Below are 24,259 nucleotides of genomic sequence, written 5' to 3'. Positions count from 1 at the left end.
TCTCCAGTGCCATTTGATCAGCATGCTGCATTTTCTCTTAAAAATATTATTAATTGACTGTCACTAGTAATAAAGGCTGCTTTCAGTAAAAGTGTGTCTGTCTTTCCTAGAAACTTCTTGCCTCTACTGATATGCCCCCAATTTTCAATCATGTGTAAACTTCATAAAACATTTCTTTCCTTTAAAGTTCCCTTATCATCCAAAGAAACAATTTTTTGTTCAAAATGTGCCTTACATAATAATTTTCTTCTTAGTGATTCCACTGCTACTATTTCATTGACCTAGACTATCTTCACAAGTGTGTGAACACTTTTAGAATGGTGTGTTGGCATTCTTCTTTTAACGCAAGATACATAGAAACCGTGTATATTTGTTACAGTATAGCTGTCTACATAAATTGTGTGCAACACAGTTCCAGACCATGATATCCATCCGTCGATTCATTCATTTTTTATTTTTCTTCTAAATTCCCAATTCTTTTGTACCAACCTCTAAAGCCAAAAGCAGTTAGGATAATGAATCAGAGACACAGCAGAGAGTTTTCATTTACCTGCCAATTCTGCAGCTTAAGCGGGCATTGATGATTTTTGGTGCCCCTACACAGTCTGAAAAAAAAGAGATAAGATATGTCAAATATGGTCATAAATATGACACTTTACAGAATATCTTGACAGCAGCTGAAGACAATAAAATTTCTTTTTCAAAGGCACTGAACATAAAAAGAAACAGTTATATTGTAATCAGCTGTACTGTTCTCTATGAACACACACACACACACACACACACACACACACACACACAGAGTATAGCACATTTGACACGAAAGTGAAGCACACCAATTATAAAAATCAGAAAAAAAGTAAAGATGACAGAAACATAATAACAAAACTTCAACCATCTTTAAAAATGTCAGAAAATTTATGTAGGAAATAAGACACACACATTAAATCTCTACATGTGAAGGATATGGGAAGGCATTCTAAACCAAAGATCAATTGAGAGAGGCAGGTAAAATTCAGACACAACAATTGTCTTTAACAGTTGGGCTTACATTCCTGAGTTGCAAGCACTTGGTAGATCAAAGATGAGAGCTGCAGAGATGGAGGTGGGGGGATGGGAGGAGGGGGCTGGGCGGGGGATGGGGGGGTGGGGGGGGGGGTGGGGGGTTGAGAGAGTCCTGTGGTCCAGCTGAAAACTGACAATTTTAAAATGAAAGGTAACAGTAAGAATTAACATGAACTAGAGGGTGGAAATAACAGCCTTTATGAAAAGAAAAAAAATGTATGTTAAATGACAAACATTAGTCACACAAAAGAAATACAAATAAGAGAGTAATTAAAAGTAGTAAAGGAAGAAGGCTCGAAACAGAATCTCTGAAGAAGACAGGGAGGTGAAATGTGCCATTTGTTAAGACCACTGTGAAGGAATAATAAAGTATGTAATGAAGGATCTAAAACCATCCCTAAGGTTTTCAAGCTCAGAACAGAGGAATCGTATGCTCTACTACAAATAAAAGGTAATGTTTTGCAATGTAAGTATCAAATGTGTCAGAATCATAAGGGTACAAAAAAAATGGTCATTGCACTTGATAAGGTAATTGCAATAGATTCACTTCCTTTAAGTGCGAAAAATGTAGTACAACAAAGTGTAAATGTGAAACAGTGATGTAAGGATTCAACAGCATTTTTCTACCAAAACCTCCACAGATGACATTTTCAACACAACCCAGCTTGGCTAATCCCAGGTAACATAAAAACAGGTATTGCAACAATTTGACTGGTATTTTCAGGTGGCAGCATTGAGTTCCTGATAAGCAGACTGACCATCCTTTAGAGTATTCCAAAACTTATAAACAGATCTCATTTAATGAGATGGCATATGATGGTAGCCACATAGTAACATCATCACACTGTAACATCACACTCAGTAAATACTTTTATTTTATGAAAGAAGTAGGCTGTACACTGCCTCAGTTTCATCCACTCCCTTTCTCCACAATAAATAAATGACCCACACACAGTTATTAATACCCTTCACATATTCATCACATCCATCTATACTGGACAACTACATTTAAGACATAACTTTCAGACAGTGTGAAAAAAAGGTAGAGAGAAACACAACTAGAGTAAACCTTTCCAGTGACTGAATTGAGCCACCACTTATCAGTGAAGCTCTGATTGCTCCATTTTTTGCACTTTGCATGGGAGGGTTAGGAAAGGAAGCATGAGTTGAGGAAGGGGTAGCTGGGTAGTTTGAGGCACCTCCCCACTTTGATAAGTAAAATAAAGAAAACAAAACCAATCACCTGCAACTGTCTATTGCATGATACCTAGAAACACATAAAAGACGAAATATTCACACTAGCTTTCAAGCTCTTGCTCATTCTCTAGCAAAAGTATTCACATTCACAAACACAAACTACATACAAACACACAAGCGCACGCGCACACACACACACACACACACACACACACACACACACACAAAGGGGCATATACATCTGCAACTACAGCAAGACTGACTATTGGTTATCTGTGAATGAGAGAAAGGGAGAAGGTGGACAAGGGGGAAGTGGGGGAGATGGGGGAGGAGCGAGGGAGGGGGAGAGGGAGAGAGAGAGAGAGAGAATGCCAACATGTGGAGGGGCAGGGGGATTGAGTGGTAGGAGAAGGCACAGTGTATAATCTCAACAGGGAAGGAGTGGTGTGGACAGAAGAACGAAGGAAAAAGGCCAGGTGAGGCAGGGAAACAGGTTAGTGGAGGCTTAGACCAGAAGGACTGTGAGAGAGCAGGATATACTGGAAAGAGGATCCCATCCACGTATTCAGATGCTGGGCACTTACCAGAGTAAAAATATCAATTTCTTAGCATTTGTAGACTTAGAGGAAGCTTTTGACAATGTTGACTGGGATACTCTATTTCAAATTCTGAAGGTGGCAGGGGTAAAATACAGGGAGTGAAAAGCTATTTACAATTTGTACAGAAACCAGATGGCAGTTATAAGAGTCGAGGGACATCAAAGGGAAGCAGTGGTTGGGAAGGGATTGAGACAAGGTTGTAGCCTCTCCCCGATGTTATTCAATCTGTACGTTGAGCAAGCAGTGAAGGAAACAAAAGAAAAATTCGGAGTAGGTATTAAAATCCATGGAGAAGAAATAAAAACTTTGAGGTTTGCTGATGATATTGTAATTCTGCCAGAGACAGCAAAGGACCTGGAAGAGCAGTTGAACGAAATGGACAGTGTCTTGGAAGGAGGATATAAGATGAACATCAACAAAAGCAAAACGAGGATAATGGAATGTAGTCGAATTAAGTCGGGTGATGCTGAGGGAATTAGATTAGGGAATGAGACACTTAAAGTAGTAAAGGAGTTTTGCTATTTGGGGAGCAAAATAACTGATGATGGTCGAAGTAGATAGGATATAAAATGTAGACTGGCAATGGCACGGAAATCGTTTCTGACGAAGAGAAATTTGTTAACATCGAGTATAGATTTAAGTGTCAGGAGGTCGTTTCTGAAAGTATTTGTACGGAGTGTATGGAAGTGAAACATGGACGATAAGTAGTTTGGACAAGAAGAGAATAGAAGCTTTCGAAATGTGGTGCTACAGAAGAATGCTGAAGATTAGATGGGTAGATCACATAACTAATGAGGAAGTATTGAATAGGATTGGGGAGAAGAGAAGTTTGTGGCACAACTTGACTAGAAGAAGGAATCGGTTGGTAGGACATGTTCTGAGGCATCATGGGATCACCAATTTAGTATTGGAGGGCAGCGTGGAGGGTAAAAATCATAGAGGGAGACCAAAAGATGAGTACACTAAGCTGATTCAGAACGATGTAGGTTGCAGTAGGTACTGGGAGATGAAGAAGCTTGCACAGGATGGAGTAGCATGGGGAGCTACATCAAACCAGTCTCAGGACTGAAGACAACAACAATTGTTAAAAATTAGTCTGTTTTTGTGTAACTGCTTTGCGCATAAACAAAACTATTTCCATAACATGTTTAAATCCGTATAATCGTGATACATATAATACAATTGTAAAATACAAGCAAAGAAAATTGTAACTACTGTTTCTCCTAATTTTATTGCCCACACAGAACATGTGATTCCCATGAACACCCAAAACGTGAGCAAGGGGGGTACTTGCTCCCCCTGGAGCTTGGAGTAGAGCATTTTATTTAAAAAATGGAAAATACTGGATGGGACAACAACAATATGGAAAGGATGGATTACTACTCTCCACATGGAGGAGGCACAGTCACAGATAGACACAATGAAAAAAGACTGCTAAAATATTTGAGCTTTGGTACAAAGTTCTTCTCTCAGAGCAGAAAATACACACATATTCACACAAGCACAACCAGCACACACATGGCCAGTGTCTAAGGCTCAACTGAAACAGTGCTTGACGTGCCCAGCAATCTAGTGGGGTGTGTGGTAGGTGTAAGGAGGCATGGGATGTAGAGGAAAAGAGATAGTATAGTAGGGTTATGGGAGGAAGCTGGCGCTGCCTGCAGGATAACCAACAATCCTCTTGCATATAAAAAGTTTTTTGTGTTACCTATAAAAAGTAACTCTCAGGGTATGATACATCTCGAAACTGACATACAAGAATTGGCAATTTTAGAGTTTTTTATCCCCCCTGTCAACAGAAAAATATCTGTGAACGCCCATGGCAGTTACTACCTACATCTAAGTCTACACCTACTGCCAATATACATACTCTGAAAGTCACTGTACAGTGTGTGGTGTAGTGTACACTGTATCACTACTAGTCATTTCCTTTCCTGTTCCATTCACAAATAGAGCAAGGAAAAGAGACTGTCCATATGCCACCATATACCCCTAATTTCTCCTATCTTATTTTTGTGTTTCTTACACAAAATGCATGTTGGCAGCAGCAGAATCATTCCGCAGTCTGCTTCAAATGCCAGTTCTCTAAGTTTTCTCAATAATATTCCTTGAGAAGAATGTCGTCTCCATCTAGGGGTTCCCATTTGAGTTCCCGACACACTTCAGTAGTACCTGTGTGTCGATTGAACCTATTAGTAACAAATCTGAATTGCTTCAATGTCATCCTTTAATCCAAGCACTCGAGCAGTACTTGAGAGCGGATCACACTAGCGCTTGGTATGTGGTCTCCTTTACAGATGAACCAGACTTCCCTAAAATTCTCCCTGTACACTGAAGTCAACTATTCACCTTTCCCAGCTCAATCCTCACATGCTTGTTCCATTTCATATCACTTTGTAATGTTATGTACAGATATTTAAACAACGTGACTGTGTCAATAGTGAGACTACTAATGCTGTATCTGAAAATTATGGGTTTGTTTTTCCTACTCATTCACATTAACTCACATTTCTCTACATTTAGAGCTAACTACGATTCATCACATCAACTAGAAATTTTGTCTAAGTCATTTTATATCTTCCTACAGCCACTCAACTTTGACATCTTCTCATGCACCACGGCATCATCAGCAAACAACCGCACATTGCTGCTCAGACCATTTATATATATAGCATATAATAGAAGTCCTATTACACTTCCCTGATGAACACTCACCGTCAAGGACAACATATAGGATTCTATTACTTGAGAAGCTTTCAAGCCACTCACATATCTGGGAATCTGCTACATACACTTGTACTTTCATTAAAACTCTGCTGTGGGGCGCTGTGCCAAATGCTTTTTGGAAATTTAGAATTATTGAATGTGCCTGTTGCCCCTTCACTCACAGTTGGCAGTATATCACATGAGAAAAGAGAAAGCTGAGGTTCACATGAACGATGGTTTCTTCTGATTCGTGAGCATAAGTTTTTAAGTCTCCAGGATATTTTATTACATTCTGACTCAGAATATGTTCAAGAATTCTGCAGCAAACTGACGTTAAGAATATTGGTCCAAATGGGGCATATGCCATAGAGTACTCTTTGTAAACTGAAATGGAATTCCATCTGGACCTGGCAATTTATATATTACTAACTCTTTCAATTGTTTCTCTATGCTAAAAATGCTTATTACTACGTTGTCTACAGAGGACTGTCTGCAATGGTCAAAAGAACAGTATGTTTGTATGATTGTCCTGCATGAATAATTTATTAAACACAAAATTTAAAACTTCAGCTTTCCTTTTGCTATCTTCTATTGCCACACCAATGCTTAGTTATTTTACAATAGACCAGAATTTTCTCGGGTTCTCAGCCAGATCTTTTGCTAAGTTATGACAGTGGTAGTTGTTGTATGCTTCATGCATGGATCTTTTCACAGAGACACATATCTCTACTAATCTATGCACTCCTGAACTAAGAGTGTAACTGACTTTTCTTCCTCACCCTTATGCAAGTTTTGTTGTTCAACCATGATGGGTCTTTTCCACAGACACATACTTGTCCAGAGCATGATTTACAGTCTGTTTAAACTTTGTCCATAATTCCTCTATGACCATCATATAATTCCTCCATGTACATCATTCTGTAACTAATTGATATCAGTTCATTGTCTATGTGAGATGCTAACAACTTTTTATCTGCTCTTTCTAGCAAAAACACTCTCCTAGCCTTTTTGACAGATTTATTAACTTTAGTAGCCGCAGTTGCTATGATAACATCATGATCACTAATCCCTATCACTATACTGATGTAACTGATAATGTCCAGCCTGTTTGTAGCTCCAGTGTCAAAGATATTTCCATTGCATGTAGGCTGCAGAACTAGCTGCTCAAAGACAGTTTCAGAAAATGTGTTCAAAAGTACTTCACAAGAACTTTCTGTCCGTACACCCTGCAATGAATCCATAGAGCGCCCAGTCGCTACTCGATAAGTTGCCTCCAAGTAGTATTGCATGATCTGGGTATTTACATGCTACTGACTGTAGACTTTCTTTGAATAACTCTAGAACTGTCACAGTGGAATCAGTGGCCTGTGCAAACATCCAACAATTCACTTGGTTTCACCTACACCTGTTATATGTGACCAGATAACTTTACTGTCACACTCAGTTTCTATCTCACAGGAGATAATACTTTTGTCAACTGCAATGAGTAATCCCCTCATAGGGCATCTAATCTGTCTTTCTGATATACGTTTTATGACTCGCTAAATACCTCAGAGCTTTCTACTTTGGGTTTCAGCCAACTCCTGGTCTCAAGAATATCTTCAGGATGAGAACTTTCCTGAAATGCAGTAAATTTTGGAACTTTCTTACAAATACTTTGAGAATTTGCTAATAGAATTTTGACAGTTGCATTGTCTTTAGTCTGAATGCAGTCTGACTTTGTTATCTGCATATCGAAAGGTGAGTGTTCATCAGAGTATCTCAAACAACCGCCAAGCCTAAAACAACTCTTTATGAAGACTCTTGGATACATGGCTAACATGAGTGTCGGAATTAACAGAAACTGAAATACGCGACCCTAATTGAATATTTTTTGTCATCACCAATTTCAGCTAGCAGATAACACAGTCTAGGACGTCAACAAACAAGATTATTTTAAACTCAACTCCACACAACATTTCACTGGTCATTAATTCTAAAAGTCACTTTTAGTTTTGTAGACATAAGAACCCTAAATACAATGTTATGGATCAATAGCTGTGAAATTAAATTTTTGAAAAATGTGATGCCATTGCTATCAATTACTGTGACTGGCTACCTTCTACCCTCCCAATGACTTGGAATGCCATAGATTTCTGTGAACTGCTTAGATACTGAATCACCTTCATTTATATTAAAGTTATTATCATTACAAAATATTGACCACTCTTGTATTTTCAGAAATCCTTATATTAAACATCTCATTGCATCATCCCTAAGTAGTTTCACTGATAAGCACAAATTCCCACTACCATTCCCACAGAATACTCAATTAAGGACATTTCACATATGAAATTTGTGCTTGATTTGGCCACTAGAGGCTACCTGGCCTGCTAATACAAAAGCAGTTGCTGCGCCCTTTTGGAACTAATGTCTATATAGGCCACAGAGTGCAATACTCCGCCAGCCACTTGTGAACTGCTAATTGTATTGTAGCTTGTCTTCCATGTGTGTGCACTGTTGGAGTAATAAATTACAGTGTTCTTGGGTTAGAACTGGCATAATAGTTAGTACTTACATCTCCATCTTTTGTTAAATGCTTTCAACACAGTCTCTTTTTAGCATTAACTGCTGAAATACAGGCTTTTTGTCCCTCAAAGCTGGTATCCTTACCCTTAATATCTTGGCTGTCAAGAGGTTTACCGTTGTGTTGCTAGTCAGAAAGGAATAGGTCGAAGACAATTTGCACCAACTGCAACCCCACAATGTATAGTGTGTACAACTACAACTCATTTTACTATGATTTATGCAGATGTTATCTTGCATCCACAAAGTTTCTTATGTCATCTAAACAGCATTCTCCACCACCCATCCTGTAGATGTGCAATAAAATCTGATCTGTGAGCCTATGCTTCCTATTTTTCAACATCTGAGTTATGTGCATCCATGAAAAATCTTTATAGTAGGATTTAAAGGGTATGATGAATGAATGAATGAATGAATGAATGAATGAGACTTTACTGATAATGACAAAGACAGATATTCAGTTTCTCATTGGGCTAAGAGTAGCAGGCTACATGAATTGTTAACAAAGAAAAGTGTCATTGTTAATATCGTTAACAGCAAACAAAACCTGCTCACTCAGAACAATAGTAAGTAAACAAAAAATAGATATGAGAACAGAGAGATCAACCAGACATGTAACCATCTTCGACAAACAAAGTACTTCTGATTGTGAGCTACCAAAGAGGTAATTACAATGACAGAAAAAAACTGTCTTAAAATTTAACTATGATACTGACCAATAAAGGGATAAGTCCCTGCAGACGCACTATCCTCTGTGCCCGCGGTGGCTCAGATGGATAGAGCATCTGCCATGTAAGTAGGAGATCCCAGGTTCGAGTTCCGGTCGGGGCTCACATTTTCTACATGTCCCCAATGAAGTACATCAACGCCTGTTTGCAGCTAGGGTGTCCATTTAATTATTACTTCATTTCTAGCAAAGCTGCATGGTCATCCCATCCTCGGTAACTGTTCTTTCGGGAACAGATATTACCGTCATATATAGTTAAAATATGGCTTCCCGGCCATTGACCTTCTTGTGCGAACGCACACGCTATGCCCGAACTCGTATGGGACTTGGTAGATTAATCTGCCACGAGTAATGAGTATGATGGGCAAACATCTATTAGGCGCACTACGAATGTAGTGGTGTGGACATGTTGGGAATGTGGATCTCACGGGGAGCGTGCAAGGGATAAGTCCCTGCAGACGCACTATCCTCTGTGCCCGTGGTGGCTCAGATGGATAGAGCGTCTGCCATGTAAGTAGGAGATCCCAGGTTCGAGTCCCGGTCGGGGCACACATTTTCAACGTGTCCCCAATGAAGTACATCAACGGCTGTTTGCAGCTAGGGTGTCCATTTAATTATCATTTCATTTCTAGCAAAGCTGCATGGTCATCCCATCCTCAGTAACTGTTCTTTCGGGAACAGATACTACCGTCATATATAATAAATTAAGTCTTTCGAATAGTCTCAGTATTGCACCACAAACATTCTGTGCTATGAGAAACAATAAAGGGGTACTGTAACACTGCAGCTTACCTCCACTAACAAATTTTCCACCTGTTTTAGCTGCAGTTTCAACAGGTACATCACCTCGAGTAGCAGTTTTTCTTCCTGAACCAAAAGAAAAAGAACTTCCTCCATCTGAACGGAAGGAGGAATAGTGACGAAATGAGGCATCTGTCCCACGATTGAACTGCCGTTTTTGTATACTATGTGGTTTCACAGCTTCAGGCCTGAAACAAAACAGGATGGACACATTTTTAAAAAAATCTACATTTGGATTTATACAAGGTAAACTGATCTACAGGGCAAGCATTATGGAGAGATTATGGAATGGAGAAAGGACATAAAAGAGCTTGTATCTACTGTCTATTATCTACTAATTTCCTATTCACTTTCTCAGCTTTGCTCCTGCATATGGCAGGGCCTGAAAATTATAGATACCACCAATCTGGCTTTAAAGCACTGGCTGGATGTCCTTTCTTCCACCACAGAGACCAGTAGGACTGAAACATTGTGTATGCCAGCTGTTTGTAAATCACATAATCTTTGCCCTGTGTGTACTTATGCTTCAAACAAAATGTTTTTCCACTGGACTTTTATGGATGACATTGACAAACTATAAAAAATCTGTGGACAACAGTGAATACTCAAGAACTGATTAACAACATTAAAAACAAAATGAGTAGGCAGGCCAAATCAAATTTAAAAGCAAAGCATGTGTTTCTCCCCAATACTCTGCACAAAAGCTGTATATAAGAACAAAAATTTAGTAAATATATCATGCTCTGTGCACCATCACCACATAAATTGTGGTTTGTCCTCTCAAATTCAAACTTGGTAATCTCACCTTAAATGTGGCATGCAGATAGTCATACACCAGAAGCACTGACACTGACGGGTCCTTCCCTCAGAGAAGGAATTGACATCCAATAGTAGAGTGCCATATCTGGAGGCATGTTAGAACCACTTAAATTGCCTCTGTGGCTGGAAGGAGCTACAGCATGGCTGGCTATAATTTTAGCCAAGTTTAGCTAGTTACCCCTCTCTACCAACGTCTTATCCTCCTGCTGATGCACAATGCTCTGTCTCAACAAGAATACTAGACAAAGATTAATGACATAATGTGTAACCATACATATTTTGTATGCCTCATAGCCTGCTGTATCTTGCTTAAATAGTGACCCCTTGATCCCACAGCCAATGGTACCCAGCAGAGTATCATCTCCTTTCTGTATGTTTTAAATGAAGGAGAGTCTTCCGGAAGAACTGCAGTCATTTGTTTATTGGTGTCATGCATTGGATGGCTTGCAGTGCACTCAGGCAGTTGTAGCAGATAAGGTATTACATAGTCTGACTATGTCTCATCTGTGTCATTCTTGAAGTTTTCCCGGCATACCTGAAGATGGCTGGACAGTTGCCAGCCGAAATATTGTGACAAGAAGACAACATATCCAGCTGCAATCCAGAAACCTCATCAAATATGTCTCATCTGTTCAAGGTAACTCAAGACGACGTATATCTTAAGAGTCACAGACAGTGAACTGATTCAGTAAACTCATTTTAGGACCAAATGAAACTATATGGTTCCAGAGACCTTTCCAAATCTCAGACATTTATGATATGTGGTATATATGCAGACTGAAATGATGAATGAAAATTTGAACCAAGACTGGGATTCGAACCTGGGTCTGCTGCTCACAAGGAAGATGTGCTAACCACTATGCCATTACCCTAGCATGCCTCCTTCCTCAGTTCATTCATACATTCATGCCTCAGCCCACTGGTATTCCCCCTAAATTTGAACAGCATTGTAGAGGCTCTCCAGCTGTATTGGAACAGCACCACAGCATCAGACAAAATGGGGGAGTCTGCCTGAAACCCGGGCATAGATGCTTTAATTAAATGAATCATTTGATACTTTAATCAATCATTTGGTTAAAGCACCTACTCCTGGGTTTCAGGCAGAATTCCCCATTTTGTTCAATGCTGATGTGCTATTCCAATACAGCTGCAGAGCCCCTAAAGTGCTGTTTAAGTTTACAGGGAATACCAGTGGACTGAGGTGTGAATGGGAATTTGGATTGAGGAGTGAGGCATGCTGGGTACTCCATGCACTTTTGCAAAGCAACTGTGCCACATAGCATAGAGGTTAGCACATCTGCCTTGTGAACAGGAGACCTGGGTTTGAATCCTGGCCTTGGTACAAATTTTCATTCGTCACTTCAGTCTGCATAGGTACATCATGATGATGAGTAGTCCGATAAACAACTGCACTGCTGTTACAAGATTCAATAAAATAATTCTGAAAACAAATCCTGGAGCCTTGTGTTCTGCGTAATCGAGTAAATTTATAAGAGTAAATATATTCTTGTAATTAACCAGGATAACAGCCAGTTGCAATCTGTGGGTAAGGACTGACATTTTTATGACACCAAGTGTCATTAAACTGCCCTGATTGCCTTTCTAGTGGATAGGTGATTCAAAAAAGTCACAGTGCAAGACCTGTGAATGGTGCTGGTACAATATACATCTGCAGTCACTTTCAATGCCCTCATGCTGGATACTGTCATGATGTTTAGGTATATTGCTCATGCTCATATGTATACAGGGCATTTATAGTTTCACAATTGCATGAAATATTTATGTAATTGGAGCAACTGTGCCAATGTGCTCCCAAGACCTACAGTTGAAGCATTCCTAATCTTTGGCCTTTAAACCCTTTAGGTGATGCAGCCATGCAAGTTTCTCATCAAACATGAAACCCAACACTCTCACATTTTACTTGAAATTTGGAGCATTGTCTCATATCTGATATTTAAAGTAAAGGTGGATCAAAAAGCCTGTGTGGCAGGGAACATAAACTGAACAGGACTTGTCAGGTATATTGCATGTATGAGGGCATGCTGAAAAGTAATGCCTCCAAATTTTTTATGTGAAAACTCTTGAAGTGTTCCAAATAAAACAAATGTTATTAACTTTCTACATCTTTATTCTTCATGTGTGCATATTTATTTTTCAACACAGTCACCCTGGCAATGAACACATTTCTCCCAACAAGAGATCAGTTTGTTGATATCCTCATTGTAGAATATTTGATTTTGTTGACAGAGCCACAACCTCACCTCTGCTTGCACCATTTTATCACTGTCACAGTGAAGTCCTCAAAGGTTTTCTTTAAGTTTTGGGAACAGTTGAAAATCAGATGGAGCCAAGTCGGGACTTTAAGGAGAATGATCACTGACAGTGAGTCCAAGACTGTTGCAGATGTCACAGCACTCGAGTGTAACCTGGCATTGTCATGTTGAAGGAGACAGTGTTCCACATGTGAACAAACTCCTCAAATTCGAAACTTGATCACAGCATGCTGTTTTTCGTGCACTGACATAGTTACTTGTCATGTTACATATTACAGTTCGGAGCCCTGTTGTGGCAGAAGGCTGTAGCCTTGTAGACATGAAGAATAAATATGTAAAACGTTAATAAGGTTTGTTTTATTTAAAAATGTTTTAAGGGTTTTCACATTAAAAATTTAGAGGGATTACTTTTGAGCATGCCCTCGTATACAAACAACGACAGCATGAATGGTGACAGGTTCATTTGACCCATGGGAGAGTGTCACGAAAATGATGAAAAACTTGAACTGGCAGACGCTTGTAGATAGATGTCAACTATCCCACAAATGCCTACTTAGCCCTAAAATGTTTCAAGAACCAGTAGGGAATCTAGAAATGTAATACAGCACATATAGGGCGTGTGATGGCCATCATTAAACTAATGACAGCAGCATACATAGAGGCATTTAAGCAGTTATTCTTCCTGTGCTTCAAGTGTGAAGGGAACGAGAAGAAACACTAAATGTGGTATTAAATGAAGTACCCTTTGCCATGCAGTTCACAGCAATTTGCAGAGTGTGGATGTAATGTGGAAGTGCACAATTAAAATGCACATATTTAAAATCAGTGGTTTTTGTCCACTCTTCCAAAAGCCTTTTGTTAGCAGGAGCTGATGTATATGAAGAGAAGATGATATCCCCAGAAGTTCTATTTGTGGAACAGTCCAAGGATACGATATTTCCAAAGAGTATCATAGGGTTTCAAAGCATAAAAAATGAAAGATTTTGTCAACATAGGAAATCATACTTTAAATTGCTCATTCATTCAATAAAACAATGTCCCAAGCTTTAATTCCATTTTAATCTACTGTCCTTTTAACCTTGTGCATGAGACAGAGAACCTCCCTAGTTTTGGATTGAGGCTGTCAAGAGTGTAACCTTCACAGAGCAGCAAAGTCTGCAGTTAGGCAGCTTTCATTATAAACAGCTAGAAGGACTTCTTGTATCCCATTTCCTTGATGCCATAGCATGCTGTAATGGATTTGGTGATATTCAGGAACAGTTTTGGGATCCTCAGATAGATACAATAGAGAGCTAAAGGATGATTATATTATAAAGGATAATTATATCATAAAGGATTATATTATAAAGGATAATTACATTATAAAGGAAAATTGTAGTATTTATAATTTTGTTGTTGTACCAAGATGTGACAGAAGAACCAATTAACACTATAATAATATTTATCAGTGTTTGAGCATAAGCCCCAGCTGTCAATTTCCAACAATATACAGTGGCAGCAGACAGTCAGATGCTCCTCTTCTGTGGCAGAGACTGATAGAAACATCATGTCATTCTGTGGTTAATGCCTTTGGGAATTTTTTGTAGACATTTGTCAACCTGATGATCCTGTTAATATCTTCCCATATTGTTAGGAATAACTTATTAAGTCCAAATACTACACTACGCATTACCTGCCCTGCCACCTACAAACAGTCTGTTGACAGCCTAAACGGTAGCAGGTGCCACCAGGAACCACCAAATTCTTCATAGGCAGCATACAGCAGCAACAGCGGTGTTGCAGTCGAGGGAACTAACTTGCATCTGCGGGTCATGTTGGTATATTCCTCCACCTGCAGTGACCTAAGTTGTACCTCAGCACATAGCAGGCAGTTGCAGTTGCAGCTCAGCTCCTTGCTCAGCTCCAGGCCACACACACAAGCTGCCTCTGGCTGCCCACTTGTTGGAGTGCCCTGCCCAGTCTACATCTCACAGTACTGTGATGCCACACAGCAACTATCAACAATCTTTCTGGGACTCAGTGCTTCTGTGAATAATGACTGTGTACTTGGCTAGTGTGACTACAGGACTGGGGTTTCTATGCACTTTAATTTTTACTCATGTATGATCAAGGACAACCATTTCAATCATTACTGTCTGATGTAGAATTCAACTTTTCTGTGTTGCCATGTTCAGTAACAATGTATTTTAAAAACTAAATGGAGAACAATCAAACATATATGTGCCTTTAAATTAAAGGATGCAAAATCCTCCTCCTTCCTCTCTCTCTCTCTCTCCATCTCCTCCTGCCTCCTCTCTCTGTCCATCTCCTCTTCCCTCCTCCCTTTGTTCATACCCCCCCCCCACTACCCCCCTCTGTCCATCTCCTATGTCACACCAGTTTGATCCCAACCCCCTTTCCAACAGGAGGTAGTTCTTACCCCCACAGTGCTTCTTTCCAGACAATAAGTGGTACGAGTACCAAGTTCGATTGAAATCGATTCAGTGGTTTAGGAGGAGAGGCGGAACATACATACATATAGCAGCTTCACCCTTGTATAGATATGTCACATACATTGCACACATATATGTCTGACTGACAGCTGTTTGATGCAATATGACTCCGGCCAGTCCCCCCCCCCCTCCCCCCCCCCCAATTCTTTTTTTTTTTTTTTTTTTTTTTATCTTTTAAACTGTGGTGTTCAGCCATGTGGTACAATGTTAAGTCTCGAAACATGTTGACAAAATTATTGGCTCACTGCAATGCTCAGACCTGTGATGAGGTTGACACAACAAACAGCACAAATATGGGACACATTGCACTTGACACTTTTAAAGTATTCCAGGCCAACTAAGTGAAGGAAAGAAATACCATCAGGTTGTTTCAAATATTTTCACACATATTCCCTTCTCATACCCACACTACTCCTGACAGTAGCAGGGGTTTCTTCCTCCCACACTATTTTCGTACAAATAAAGAGTCACTCCAGGCATTTCTGAGTTATGCTCTTATATCAGCCTTCTTCACCCCCACCCTCTCCCAATGAGGTGTCTTACTGGCACATAAATTTTTCCAGATGGCAAGTGATACGTGTCCCAAGTTTGGTAGAAACTGCTTCAGATGTTATATAGATATGCTGCTCAGTTACGGTCTTTGCTCCATCACCCCCTCCCAACTCCAATGGTGAAACATCATCAGGCCTGTTGCTAGTGAGCCTAGCAATCCTGAAAAATATGGATTTGATAAAACAATTATTTCCCTCAGACATTTTCTGCAGGTTATAATACACTCTACAAAAGAAAAAAAAAACTATGAAGAATACACACCGTGAAGGATTTACCCAAATGGTACAGAAATTGATTTATTCAAGAGAATGAGCTTCATAAAATGAGTAAGTCAATGACACATTGTTCCAACTCTGACTCTTATGCAAACAGATATTTCGCTTGGTATTTTATCCCCAGTGACACCATGTCAAACCCTGTTCAATTGGCACATGATATCATCAAAAGTTTGAGCTGGTTGGAGGGCCCTGCCCATAATGTGCAAAACATTCTTAATTGGGGAGAGATCTGGTGACCTTCCTGGCCTAGGTAGGGTTTGGCAAGCACAAAGACAAGCAGTAGAAACGCTCCCCATGTGCAGGCAGACATTATCTTGCTGAAATATAAGTCCAAGATGGCTTATCAAGAAGGGCAACAAAATGTGGTGTTTAATATTGGCAATGTATCGATGTGCTGTAAGGGTGCCACATATGACAATCAAACAGGTCCTGCTATGAAATGAAATGGCACCACACACTATCACTCCTGGCTGTCAGGTGGCATGGCAGGCAACAGTCAAGGTGGTATGCCACCATTGTCTAGGACATTTCCAGACACATCTTCAGCATGGAATCTCATTGACTGGAGTAGAATTGTCTTCAGTGATGAGTCCCATTTATAAATAAGCCCTGATGACCACCGAAGAAGCGTCTGGAGACGCCACACACAGCAGTGGGATACCAAGCTGACTGTCGCCTCCATACAGTCCAACAACCAGGAGTGATGGTGTGGAATGCCATTTCATTTCATAGCAGGGCCGCTTTAGTTGTCACCCATATGCTTGCTAACCCTACCTTGACCAGCCAGGTCTCAGAATCTCTCCACAATTGAGAACGTTTGGAGCATTATGGGCAGTATCCTCCAAACAGTTTGGGATTTTGAAAATCTAACACACCAGTTGGGCAGGATTTGGCACAATATCCCACAGAGGGACATCCAACAACACCACCAGTGAATGCTAAGCTGAATAACTACTTGCATAAGGGCCAGAGGTGGACCAACACATTATTGACTTGCTCAATTAGGCGAGCTCTTTCTCTTGAATAAATCATCCAATTTTCCCGACATTGTAATCATTTATTTGTCTGTACATGGATGTCATATTTACAAATTTCTGTCCCATTCAGATAATTCTTTTATGGTGCATTTTTTTCCCTTAGAGTGCAGACACACTTTACATCAACTGGATTGTGATGCAATCTGCCTACCATCACAATCATGCATGAACACTTATTGGACAGGCATAAATAACAGTAAAGAAGAACTATTTTTCACCATCACTCTACCTCCTATGAGAGGTAGACGGTTCTTATCCCACAGTGCTTCTTTCCAGACAGTAGGTGATGTGTGTTCCAAGGTTGGTTGAAATCGACCCAGTGGTTTGGATGTGGAACACTCAAACACAATGAGGTCTTTTGAATAGGACGACCCCCTACATGCCAACCAGCATGGACTCCAAAACATTGATCAAGTGAAACACATCTTGCACTTTTCTCTCATGAAGTACTGAAAGCTTTGGATCAAGACAGTCAGGCAGCTGAAATATTTCTTGATTCCAGAAAAGCATTTGACTCAGTAATACACCCACACTTATTGCCAAAAGTATGATCATATGGCGTATCAAGTGGAATTTATGAGTGGATTGAGGACTTCTTGATAGGAAGGAAGCACCATGTTGTTTTGGATGAAGAGTCATCTTCAAATATAGAAGTGACTTCGGGTGTGCACCAGGGAAGTGTGTTGGATCCCTTCCTGTTCATGTTTTATACTAATGATCTTGCAGACAGTATTAATAGTAACATGAGGCTTTCTGCAGATGATACAGTTATCTACAATCAAATACTGTCTAAAAGAAGCAGCATAAATATTCAGTCAGATCTAGATAAGATTTCAAAGTGGTGCAAAAATTGGCAACTTGCTTTAAATGTTCAGAAACGTAAATCTGTGCACTTCACTTAATGGAAAAACATTGTATCCTATAACTGTAATATCAATGAGCCACAGATCGAATTGGCCAACTCATGCAATTATTTGGGTGTAGCACTTTGTGCGAATATGAAATGAATTGAACACGTAGGCTCAGTTGTGGGTAAAGCACGAGGCAGATTTTGGTTTCTTGCTAGAATACTGGGAAAGTACAATCAGTCTACAAAGGAGATTGGTTACAAATCACTTGTGCAGCCCATTCTAGAACACTGCTTGAGTTTGTGAGACCCATATCAAATAGGACTAACAGGGGTTACTGATCACATACAGCATAAATGGTCACAGCTTTGTTTGACCCATGGGAAAGTGTTACAGAGATACTCAAGTAATTGCTGGCACTCTCTTGAAGATAGATGTTAACTATTCTGAGAAAGTGTACTAATAAAGTTTCAAGAACCAGCTTTAAATGACAATTCTACAAATGTACTAAAATCTCCTATGTCTCGCCCCTGAGGACAAAGCAACCATTCTTCCTGCACTCCATATGTGAATTAAAAACACAAATTCCTAATAACTGATACAATCAGGTGTACCTGCTGCCATGCACCTGTACAGTGGTTTGCAGAGGATAGGTGTAGATGTAGACTTAGTAAATAGAGATACATATTATTATTGTTCTTAAGTCAACAAGAGAATCATCGACATGTATGAAAATTGAAACCTAGTGTAATGTACCAGTAATAAAAATTTTAGCGAACTGCGGTAAAAATAATAAACTATGAAATGGATTTAGATAATATGTACAATTCTGGATAAGTTATATATCTGCAATGCATAAAAAATTGTTTGTAGGCCTATTTATGATCACAGATTATGAGCGCAAAGTACACCTATGGTGACAATTGGGACAATGACTTAATTTTCTTTCAAGATAGTTGCCGTAACAGTTTGTGTTTGTTAAAAGGAATTCAATCACATAGATGTCCTTGAAAATAAAGTTAATATAAAGGAATAGTAATATATGTTCACCTATAAAATATTCTTTTGGATTTAATAACAACTTTCTCGAATATGATACTAGCAGAATTTCAAACAGATCATGCACCTTTGTAGAAACAAATGTGCCAATGAAATAATTAACGTTAAGGTAACAAGTCGTCAACTTGATTGTGATTGTACAATAAATAAACTAAACACTCATATACAAAACTAGCTCAGTTTGGCAGATGGCAAAAGCTACTGGTCACCTAAAAGCTCTATTTTCTTTTACTGGCATCGATTCACCTGTATTATATCTTCATGTTGCATTCAATATTTAAACTGCATTGTGTTAATTACCGTGTGTTCGGAAGTAGAACAAATTCAGGTAGGTATGCAAACTAAAGCGTCCAGGATTGGCGAAATCGAAGTTGATAGATTCATGTTGAATAATGGTACTTGTTACAACTAATTCCTTATCAGCTCTCAAAGAAAATACGAAATTAAAAAGATCCAATAGTAAAATTTCCTTTGTTGCAATAATCGCCTTGTTACTGCTGGCTTTAGTCATGTAGTTCTATTTTGTTGATTACTTGTAAACCAGGGCTGAGGGCCCACCAGGGAGTGTGTTAATACCTGGAACCTACCTACAAAAAGGTAAATGTAGTTTCAAAAATTCTCCCGGTAAGGGAAACGCTACCACGAATTTCTACAGACAATAACGGTGATTTTACACAAACAAACAATATTACCACTTCAAACTAATTCAGAGAACACGGAAAAGAGCTTAACAGCACTGACGAACTTAAAATTTTTGATGTACCTATTTTCGCCACGAGTTTCTAGTGATTTCCCAGGATCAACTTCGTAAAACTTCCGAAATTCTCACAAACATGAAGCTTGCTTCTGTGTACGTTACTCCCCGTTTTATCGGTTGAGACAGAGGGGGCAAAAAAATTTTACTTTTGCTCTCCTGCTCACAACATTCTGCGACATTATTAATTACCGTATTTCTTCTGCTGCTCTCCTTAAACTACTACCTCTTGTCCTTTCCGAGAAGTGGAAATTGTATCTGGTGCCGCCCGCGATTAGCGAGGAACCGCTTTGTCACTCATCAGTAGATATACTAATGTGCGACACATTATAATACGGGCTCACAACAATCACTTGACAATGGCTACATACGCAAGGTTATGTATTAGATTTCCGGGTTTGACATAGCGGGCCGAAGTTGATAGACTTCAGGCGTTCAGCGGCTCCCAAACTTTCCCACTGACGAAAGACTTCGAAAATCCTGGTACTTTGATGGAACGCCTGTCTTATTTTGATAGTTCATGAATTACCGATAGCGTCATAAAATATTTTCGTAAAGAATATAAAAACTGGAAGAAATGCCAAATGTTATTGGTAATGACGAAACCTGACTTTTTGAGGTGTGAACAGTGGTCGGTTGCCATATTTACACCCGTTAAATTGGTATTGTCAACATTTCGAAAAGAAAAAGTCATATTATTAATAGGTTTTCGCGGAGCACTTATTCACTTCCTCGGAACACCAAAGTTTCGCGGAGCACACCTTGCCTTAGCTATACACAGTTTCATGGTAAACATACCATCAACTGAAATATCAATGGAAATATTGTGGTGTCACCGCCAGACACCACACTTGCTAGGTGGTAGCCTTTAAATCGGCGGCAGTCCGTTAGTATACGTCGGACCCGCGTGTCGCCACTATCAGTGATTGCAGACCGAGCGCCGCCACACGGCAGGTCGAGAGACTTCCTAGCACTCGCCCCAGTTGTACAGCCGACTTTGCTAGCGATGGTTCACTGACAAAATACGCTCTCATTTGCCGAGACGATAGTTAGCATAGCCTTCAGCTACGTCATTTGCTACGACCTAGCAAGGCGCCATTACCAGTTACTATTGATGCTGTAAAACATGTACCGTCAAGAGCAATGTTCACCATTTATGGATTAAAGTTAAGTATTCCAGCAGCTACGTACGTTTTTTGCTAAAGTCTAATTTCCTTGTCCTGTTCCAGACCTCACGCCAGCCTGCGTGAGCTAAAACGCGTGCCTTTCGGCTTCCTCTAATAACACGGGCTTGGCTCTCCTGCCAATCCACAACAAATATAGCGCGAGGCTGTGAAAATACCACCTTACTGGCGAAAAACAATGTGAAAATGTTGTTTTCGTAAGTGAAATCTCAATTCGTTAGAGGTATATAATGAAGCTGTTGCGCTAATTTCAGATTTCATGTCCATTGTGAGCTTCCCCGTATCCATACTTATAGGCACGTCTCATAAACCAGACAATGAAGACTAAAAAAGTGACGTCTGGGGCAAAAATCATGTAGTCGCATATTTCTGTGCAGTGGAAGGGGGAGAGGCATGAACAACAAACTAAAATTCCTGACCGGTGGGGGAGAGACTGGGAGGTGAGCAGGTGTAAAGGTCACTTTTTTAGGTTTTCCTCGAATCACTCGAAAACCGCGGCTACTAACGGAAGTTTTTCCCTGTATAAAATTAAACTACACTACACTTCCTACAAAAAAGGTCGTATTCATTTTTCTCTGAGACTAGTAGTTTCCGCATTGCAGGGATGAAAATTTGCAGATTAATAAAGATAGTGTTTCCACTGTATAAAATTAATATTTAGTATTAAATGAGATGAAGTAGGAAGAAATATTAAATGTGTGTACCACGTGTAATTACAGTAAAGCCGTATTATGAGAGTGTTTTGGGGTTGTAGGAGGGTGGAGAAGGCAGGCCAGACGGTAGAAGCGGGAAGGAAGCTACGTCGCCTGATGGTGGTCAAGCGCCTGCCTCCTATATATTAAAATTGCTACACCACGAAGATGTGCTACAGACGCGAAATTTAACCGACAGGAAGAAGATGCTGTGATATGCAAATGATTAGCTTTTCCGAGCACTCACACAACGTTGGCGCCGGTGGCGACACCTGCAACTTGCTGACATGAGGAAAGTTTCCAACCGATTTCACATACACAAACAGGACCCGCGTTGCCCGGTGAAACGTTGTTGTGATGTCTCGTGTAAGGAAGAGAAATGCGTACCATCACGTTTCCGACTTTGATAAAGGTCGGATTGTAGCCTATCGCGATTGCGATTTATCGTATCGTGACATTGCTGCTTGCACTGGTCTAGATCCAATGACTGTTAGCAGAATATTGAATCGGTGGGTTCAAGAGGGTAATTCGGAACGCCGTGCTGGATCCCAACGGCCTCTTATCACTAGCAGTCGAGATGACAGGCATCTTATCCTCACGGCTGTAACGGATCGTGCTGCCACGTCTCGATCCCTGAGTCAACAGATGGGGACGTTTGCAAGACAACAACCATCTGCACAAACAGTTCGACGACGTTTGCAGCAGCATGGACTATCAGCTTGGAGACCGTGGCTGCGGTTACCCTTGACGCTGCATAACAGACAGGAGCGCCTGCGATGGTGTGCTCAATGACGAACCTGGGTGCAAGAATGGCAAAACGTCATTTTTTCGGATGAATCCAGGTTCTGTTTACAGTATCATGATGGTCGCATCTGTGTTTGGCGACATCGCGGTGAACGCACATTGGAAGCGTGTATTCCTTATCGCCATACTGGCGTATCACCCGGCATGATGGTATGGGGTGCCATTCGTTACATGTTTCGGTCACCTCTTGTTCACATTGACGGCACTTTGAACAGTGGATGCTACATTTCAGATGTGTTACGACCCGTGGCTCTACCCTTCATTCGATTCCTGCGAAACCCTACATTTCAGCAGGATAATGCACGACCGCATGTTGCAGGTCCTGTACGGGCTTTTCTGGATACAGAAAATGTTCGACTGCTGCCCTGGCCAGCACATTCTCCAGATCTCTCACCACTTGAAAACGTCTGGTCAACGGTGGCCAAGCAACAGGCTCGTCACAATACGCCAGTCACTACTCTTGATGAACTGTGGTATCGTGTTGAAGCTGCATGGGCAGCTGTACCAGTAAACGCCATCCAAGCTCTGACTCAATGCCCAGGCGTATCAAGGCCGTTATAACGGCCAGAGGTGGTTGTTCTGGGTACTGATTTCTCAGGATATATGCAGCCAAATTGCTTCAAAATGTAATCACATGTCAGTTCTAGTATAATACATTTGTCCAATAAATACCCGTTTATCATCTGCATTTCGTCTTGGTGTAGCAATTTTAATGGCCAGTAGTGTAGATCTGCAAATTGAAGAGTGAACAGGTGATCCCTTGCTCTGTCTACCTCACGCTGTCACAAGAAACAACTCCATCATGGTCCACAAAGTTATAGGGAACCTGAGACAGCACACGTTATGAATCACTGGGGACAGAAACGCCAGAGAGATGTTTATTTTTCTCAAAGTGCACTGACACTACATGGTGTACAGATGTGAGTAGCAAATAATACTAATAGAGCTAAAGCATATGGACAGGTTCTGCGTAAATCTCAGCACAATGTTTTACGTTGCTACAGGAAAAATTGGTTCTTAGTTGTAATGTTAGGACTGTAGTATTCTTCCGGGAAAGGCGACTTCCTTCACTAATAGCACTGCTCCCTTTTCAGTTTACAGATAGACTATATGGCGGTAGCATTTCCTCTTCATTTCTCTTATGTAAGTACACAAAAATAAATTTACTGAGCTCGTATCTATATATTGAAGCCGTTTTCAGTTTATTGAGTAGGCCTACTTATTTGCAGCTCTTAAGTGAGGTTTTATATAAAATATGTTCCTGTAAACAGTAGCTCAGAAGTGCTTCATTTGTAAGTGTGATGTTTACAGTGACCTATCTACATCTACTTTCTGCAAACCACAGTGAAGTGCGGGGCAGAGGGTACGTCCCATTGTATCAGTTATTAAGGATTCTTCCCGTTCCATTCATGTACAGAGTGCGGGTGGAACGATTGAATTCCTCTTTGTGTGCTGTAATTATTCTGATATTGTCCTCACGATCCCTATGTGAGCGATACATAGGGGGTTGCCGAATATTTCTAGAGTCACTATTTAAAGCCGGCTCTTGATGCTTTGTTAGTAGACTTTCTCGGAATAGCTTACATCTACGTTCAAGAGACTGCCAGTTCAGTTTCTTCAGTATCTCTGTGACCTTCTTCCATGGATCAAATAAAGCTGTGACCATTTGTGCTGCTCTTCTCTGTATATGTTCAATATCCCTTGTTAGGCCTATTTGGTATGGGTCTCACACATCTGAGCAATACAGGGTGTCCGCAATGAGACTCCAACATTTTAATATCTTATATCTTTCTCCTTTCAGATGGTG

The 24,259-nt window shown here is 40.3% G+C and overlaps 1 protein-coding gene across 1 annotated transcript in view; it reads right to left on the bottom strand.

Annotated features, from left to right (window-relative positions):
- The window catches only part of LOC126251888 (hemocytin), a 541,167-nt gene that overhangs the window by 488,155 nt on the left and 28,753 nt on the right, over positions 1–24,259 (bottom strand). Inside the window, exons 2-3 of the mRNA XM_049952591.1 lie at positions 9,652–9,848; positions 551–605 (exon numbers count right to left, since the gene is read on the bottom strand). Of these exons, the coding sequence (XP_049808548.1) occupies positions 551–605; positions 9,652–9,848 (252 nt within the window). The remainder of the gene's footprint in view (positions 1–550; positions 606–9,651; positions 9,849–24,259) is intronic.

This window comes from Schistocerca nitens, chromosome 4 (genome assembly GCF_023898315.1).
Source record: "Schistocerca nitens isolate TAMUIC-IGC-003100 chromosome 4, iqSchNite1.1, whole genome shotgun sequence".
Classification (NCBI taxonomy): Eukaryota; Metazoa; Arthropoda; class Insecta; order Orthoptera; family Acrididae; genus Schistocerca; species Schistocerca nitens.
This window is presented reverse-complemented; position numbering and strand designations above follow the sequence as displayed.